This window comes from Nuphar pumila, chromosome 13 (assembly GCF_984573655.1).
Source record: "Nuphar pumila chromosome 13, dmNupPumi1.hap1.1, whole genome shotgun sequence".
NCBI classification, from domain to species: domain Eukaryota; kingdom Viridiplantae; phylum Streptophyta; class Magnoliopsida; order Nymphaeales; family Nymphaeaceae; genus Nuphar; species Nuphar pumila.
Window position 1 is genome coordinate 58,169,844 of NC_143261.1, and position 7,187 is coordinate 58,177,030.

Genomic DNA, 7,187 nt, shown 5'->3' on the forward strand with positions numbered 1-7,187 from the left:
CTAGTGCTGACGTTGGTTTTCAAAAATGGTGTTTAACATCTATAAGACTTTAACAACACTTCTCAATTATTAATTGTGATATTTTTAATGACATTTATCTCATACTTCAAATGAGGTTTGCATATAATGTATATTATATATAATATATATTATATATAAAATATACATTATATTCTATGTTGTATATATAGTATTCTATGTTATATAACTTATATTAGTATTATTATATACGGGTTGAGCCAGGCTGCAGGCAGGGCACAGGCTGCCCGGCCCGGCCCAATCTACTAGCATTTAGTCGGATTGCTTTTTAAAATCGGATCCAACTCCGAATCCGATTTCATGAAGGCCTTTGTTTGGAAATTTACAAGAAAACAGAGGCTATATGTGGAATGTCAGAAATGTGAGGCCCATGCCTGGAATAAGGGGTAAAATGTTGGCCTTAAATGGGATTTTCTCAAATAAATACAAAGGAGAGAGAGAGAGTACTCCAACATAAATACGACGACCAATTGAAAAAAACGTCGTTCCCTTGTTTCCTGAGAGAGAGAGAGAGATGCAGATCTTTGTGAAGACCCTGACGGGGAAGATGATCACTTTGGAGGTCGAGGGTAGCGATACCATCGAAAACGTCAAGGCCAAGATTCAGGTGCTTTGGAGGCACAGGAGATCACGCCTCCCTCTCTTTTTTTTCTCTCTCTTCGTGCCCTTTCTTCCTTTTTTTTTTCTTCTTTTCATTTTGTTGGGCGCTTTTGGTTTGTTGGTATTGCTTTTCCAAGGGATTTGTGTCAGGAGCAGGAGGAGAAACCGGTGCTCTGAGTATGAAATTTGGTTTTTCTTTTTCTTCTTTCTCATTTCGGACTACCGTTTTGCTGATTGGTAGTGACATACCCATCTATTGATTCTCTCTCTCTCTTGATGGAAGGGCTCATGTTTTTGGCTCTTAATTTTCGTTTTATTTTTTGTGGTCTTGCTTTTAGAACAGAAAAAGGGTTCACAAATCCATCTTTTAGCTCCCCTTTGAAGGAATGTGTTGGGTTTTTGGATTACAAACTTTCCATGGATTAAGAAGTTGAGGTTTGGGCCTTTGTGTGGTTCGGCTGGTTTTCTGAGTTTCATCTTTTCGGTCTGATTTCTAAGACGGAGATTTGGTTTATGACGAACTAATGAGTTCCTTTTTGTTGTTCTTTTTGTTTTTCAATGGATTCTTTTGGTCCTATTCTCTCTTTTCAATGTTCCTTCCATTGTTTTCTTCTATTGGTTTTGTGGGTGATAGTCTAAATAGAGAATATGGGTGTTATGTTTTCTTCTGGATAAAGAAGGCATTCCCCCTGATCAGCAGAGGCTAATATTTGCAAGGAAGCAGTTGGAAGATGGGAGGACTCTTTCAGATTACAACATCCAGAAGGAGTCCACCCTTCACTTGGTTTTGAGGCTTAGGGGTGGAACGATGATCAAGGTGAAGACACTTACCGGGAAAGAAATAGAGATCGATATCAAGCCAACCGATACCATCGACAGGATCAAGGAGCGTGTGGAAGAGAAGGAAGGCATCCCGCCTGTACAACAGAGGTGTGGTCTCTGTGTTTTTCACTGATTGCCGATGGGTTTATCCGATCACTTAGTTTAGAAAGAATTGTGTTTTCTTGGTTGAGCATTTGCGTGTAAGTTTTTGTTTCTAGTGTCCCTCTGATTTATCATCTTGTTATTTGGTTTCACATTGTTTAGCTGTTCTGGAATCTGAATTTCTCTTGTCAACCTTTAATTGGTTTGCTTGGTTATTTATATCTTAAATTTCTTCATTTGGTTTTCTATTCAGCTAATTTTCCTAACTGATGTTTCACTTTTTTTCTCCATCATCGGCATTACCGTTACTGTTATATGTTTCCTGCTTCTTCGATTGTCAAGCTGGGTAACTATCCCTAGTTGGGTTCAAACGTTGCACACCTTGGCTACTATAATGCAACTTTTAATAATCTAGCTATCAGTGTAATCAGTTGTTATCTGTGCATTTGATTGTCCCCTTGGATAGCTGTGCCCAACTCCCCTCTTTTATACCTGGTTCATATGATCTGTTTCTCAGTTCTATCTATTTTTGTGTGCTGGTTGTAGTGATGGCATTTCATCTCATCCTCGCTGTAATATGTATGGTGTCTTTTGTAGGGGACACAATCGAGTTCTGTCCTGCTCGTACAAATACCTATCAGTGTACAATGTACATGCTTTATTAAAGACGGATAATGTTAACTTTTCATCTAATTTTCTATTCATATTTTCTTTCTATAATTTGTCGTAGATGGCTTATTGGATTAGAAAGTTTTGGTGTTTGGGAAATTTTGACATTGACCTTCTTTCACTTTTATTTCTTGACATGTGCACATATTTTAGCAAAATAGGGTGAGATGTTGAGTTGCATGTTGTGTGTGTGTGTGTGTGTGTGTGTGTGTGTGTGTGTGTGCTCGCTTGTGCACATGTGTGTGGGTGTGTACATGTGTGTGTGTGTTGCGGGCACGTGTATGCATGGTTGACAAACCAAGAATCTCAGTCAAATCTCAGTTGACCTGCAACTCATGACTTGGCAAGTCAACTCAGCTGACTCGGGAGTTTTTTCTTAATATATTTAAAAGTACAATTTTTCATGAAATAAAACTATATATTTAAAATATTCAAAAAGTTATGAAAATGTAAAAAGAAGAAATATGATTAACATGAGAAATTAGAAGTCACATATCATGTCATTTTTAGTGGTTGTTTTGATAACCAAGTATATCTATGAGTACCAAATCAAGTACAAGTATGTCAATTAGATGCATGTGGAAAAAGTGTAGAATGCTGTAAAATAAAAAGGTATTGGATTTACAAATTTAATCACATGGGACATGGAGATATTCAATTAATTGCATCTACTGTTAGATTGCAGCGCATAGGGAGAAATCTGCCCATGTCAAAAATCACAACTTTTCGGTTGTAAAAGGACTTTTTCACCCTTCACACGTGAATTTCCTTTGATATGTGAACTTCCCTCTCAAATATCCAAATATGTGAATTTTCTCTTACACATTTGCGAATGTCCTTATGCTTTCACATTTGTGAATGTTCTGACCTTCACATGTGAATGTCCAAATGTCTTCCTGCTTGTGCTCTTATGTGATTTATAGTAAAAAGAGTTTGTTGAAAAAAACTGACACTCCAAAAGCACGATGGGCATTTGGCAACACTTCAAAAGTATCACTAAAGCCTTTAGCAAAGCTTTTGCCTTTAGTGCCGCTTCAAAAGTACATATTTGGGAGAAAATCGTAAAATAAAAGAACGTCGTTTGCATATTTTGGGATAAAATTTGCATATTTGGGAGGACATTTGCATAAAATTTGCTATCTCCCTGGTTATAATTTTGAACAGGGTGCCTAAGAGTGAAATTGGTCTGAACTTTTTAATCTCAATCTCCTAGGTTATTTAGGAAAGAGGACCAAGAGGGATTCACCCCCATCTCCCTGGCAAACATGAGTTTCTATAAGATCGTTAAACACTGCCATAAAGTCTCTCTGGCATGCTGGCCAAGCCACCTTAAAAAATTCAACAAGGAATCCGTCCACCTACGGAGCCTTGTTGTTGAGGAGTTTTCATTTTGTTTGCTTGACTTCATCTACCAATAAACCCCTGTTCACGAAGTCTTGCACTCTCGAATCAAAACAACCCATGGGGGTCTCACTTATGTCAAGAGAGTCCTCACCCATATTGGAGGTAAAAAAAAGTCACTAACGTATTTTGTTGCCTCCCTTTAGATTTCATCATTCTCATAAAGATGCCCTCCAATTGACAAGGCCAAGTGAAGTTATTTCTTCTAGAGGAAGCGAAAGAACTTAGTGTTTTTATCGCCACAACACATCTAATGTACTTTGGATCTTTGCTTCCATTTAATCTCCTGCCTTGCTCTTCATTCTGATATATCATCGATCAATAGCTTTTTCCTGTCATTTAATCCCTCCACCTCATGTGCATCACCCCGCCATGCTGCCATCTCCCTCTGCATTAAACACAGTTCCTCTATCTGCTTGAATCTCACAACCCCTTCTCCTTTGGATCACTCAATTAATCGAGTTCTTATGTGGTTTATTTTTTTGGGAATATAAGAACAGCCTAAGCGGCTACCTGCGGGTGGGCTCACCATCCTTCTATGCTTTCAACCAGCTTTGGGTCCCTCAACTACCATAGTTCAAACTTGAACCTTCGATTGCTCATCCATCTTACCTCCCATTCGAGCATTATTGACGTGTGATCCGAAATGGATATAGGCGCCGCCCCATGGTGGCTCGTCCATCACGGAGTCGCTCCCACCACCCCTACTCACAATGAACCTTTCAAATTTCTGCATGCAAGGGTCTCTTCTCCTGACTGACTAGGTATAAATGTTACACCAACCTTGTGAAAATGGATTTCAGAAAAGAGATCTCAAGCCTAGAGGCACGTTCTTAAGATCGCTATCTTTAGAACTTCAATCGCCCCACTCCGGGAAGACCGAAGATGCGAAAAGGGGTTTGATGTGACTGAGTTCCCAGGATACAACTAGGCTTGAACCTCCAGAGAGTCACTTCTTCGCAAGGACAGATGATCTCTACCACACTTGTACTCTGCAAGCCAAATCGAGAAGAAGGAAGAAGAAGATTTTTTTTTTTGAGAGTCGTAAAATTCTTGTATATTCAAAAGACGAAATAGAAGATATTTATAGACTTTTAGAGAAGCCAAAACGTTTTGCGATAAATGAGATTAATGGCCATAAATCTGACGGTTTGAAAATAGGACGAAAAAGACCTGAACGGTCACCCACCTTTGACTGTCAATCAAAGGCCTCCAAAACCGCCCAACAGTCACAATGCAACATTAACTCGATATGCATGCAACTTAAAGCTTTTCAAACGGCCAGATAACTCAAACCGAAAAACAAAACGGATATTTTCACCTCATAAGCACCTCGCACCGCTGCGAGCGTGCAAAGTGCCACATTGCGCCTCAAGCACCCTTGCGCACGCGCGTGTGCGCGAACGGCACGTCCATTGCTGCACAATGCGCAGCAACGTCCGCAATCCACCTAAAGCATCAAGGCTTACCAAAGTAAAGAATAGATAACAAGCTCTCTATTTAAACCTCTTGAAAAACTTTTCTCTCTTAGATATGGGACTAAACTTTTTCAAAACTCTTTTGGTAGTAATCATTAATATTTTAAAACTTTCCTAATAATCCCCCACTAGTTTTAAAATATATTTGGCTTGCATAGAAACTTATGCATTAGTGAGAGTGTCTGCATGACTTGAACCCCCACTATTTGAAAGAAAACCTAAATTAACCAAGGTGCTAAGTGGACTTACCTTGAACTTAGCTCCTTATATTGCTAACGGAGTTTTCAATCATACATAGGTTTCCAAAAGTACGATTGTGTGGATTTCATGTTGGCACATTTAGAGCCTTGTGCTTTCCTGGATTCATGAGTGCTCTAGAGAATTGTCAATTCTCATAAGAAACGGCTCACATTTCTACACTCATATAGGTGAGTTTGTCTAGGTGTACTGTAACACACACCTTAGCCTTAAGGCCTACAAACTCATTAAGAGCTATTAGCTCAACCCTCATATTAGTTACAGCTCATGAGCACACATCAATAATGGGCTTACATAAATATGCTCAATATCTGTCATTCACCAATTCGTTTCCCATTGAACCTATGCATGTGGGATCTCCAGCGCTCTAGGTTGGGTATCCTTAGGTGATGACTTAATTGGCTTAATTCCCATTCCCCTAGAAGTTTTATTGATGACATCTCTCGAAAGGCCTTTCGTAAATGGGTCTGCCAAGTTTTGACATGACTTCACATATTTTAATGAAATAATATTGTCATCAATCATTTGTTTTATAAAACTGTGTCTTAGACTAATATGTCTAGACTTCCCATTGTATTTCATATTACCTGCTTTACATATAGCTGATTGGCTATCACAGAACATTGAAATAGCAGGTATAGGCTTCTCACCTAGTGGAATATCCACTAGCATATTTTTAAGTCATTCAGCTTCTCTACAAGCAGATGCCAAAGCAATAAACTCAGATTCCATTGTAGAATGAGTTATACAGGTCTGTTTCTTAGACCCCCATGCAACTGCTCCTCCTCCAAGGGTAAAAACTCAACCACTCGTAGACTTAGAATCTTCAAAGTCAGTATTCCAACTTGCATTACTATACCCTTCAATAACAACAGGAAACTCGGTATAGTGAATTCCATAGTCTAAAGTATGCTTTAGATATCTAAGAATCTTGTTCACTGCATTCCAGTGTTGATGACCAGGATTATTAGTGTATCTACACACTTTACTCATTGCATAGGCAATGTTAGGCCTTGTGCAGTTCATTGCATACATAAGGCTACCTACAACACTGGCATATTTTAATTGTTTAACACTAGCACCATCATTAGGAGTCAATTTCATATTTGGATCATATGGGGTGTATGCTGGTGAACTATTAAGATATCCATACTTTGTAAGAATTTTCTCAATATAATGTGATTGACATAATACAATGTCATTTTTATTTCTTATAATTTTGCTTCCTAAAATAACATCTGCAACACCCAAGTCTTTCATACAAAACAAGGAAGATAAAAATCTTTTTGTTTGATTTATGCATTCACTATTGTTACCCAAAATAAGCATATCATCAACATATAAACAAATAATAATAATTGAGCTACTATCTACTTTACTGTAGACACATTTATCTGCATCATGAATTTTAAAACCATTATGCACCAGAGAACTATCAAATTTTTCATGCCATTGCTTAGGGGCTTGCTTTAATCCATATAAGGATTTCTCAAGTTTGCAAACTTTGCGCTCTTGCCCTAGCACTACAAAACCTTCAGGTTGCTCCATATATATCTCTTCATTTAATTCTCCATTCAAAAAGGCCGTTTTCATGTCCATTTGATGAATTTGAAGCTTATATATGGCAGCCATGACAATCAAAATTCTAATAGTAGATATTCTGGTTACAGGAGCAAAAGTATCAAAATAATCAATACCTTCTTTTTGTTTAAAACTTTTTGCAACCAAACATGCTTTAAATTTATCGATTGTACCATCAGCTTTTAATTTCTTTTTGAAAATCCATTTGCAGCCAATAGTTTTGCAACCAACAGGTAA

At 38.0% G+C, this 7,187-nt stretch overlaps 1 protein-coding gene across 1 annotated transcript; it reads left to right on the top strand.

The window, feature by feature from the left end:
* The first annotated feature begins 553 nt into the window (after window positions 1-553).
* LOC149818474 (ubiquitin-NEDD8-like protein RUB2) lies at window positions 554-2,030 on the top strand. Its single transcript, XM_089986496.1, has 2 exons — window positions 554-646; window positions 1,283-2,030. The coding sequence occupies exons 1-2, from the start codon at window positions 554-556 to the stop codon at window positions 1,592-1,594; spliced, it is 405 nt and encodes a 134-aa protein (XP_089842622.1). The 3' UTR covers window positions 1,595-2,030.
* The last annotated feature ends 5,157 nt before the right edge of the window (window positions 2,031-7,187 follow it).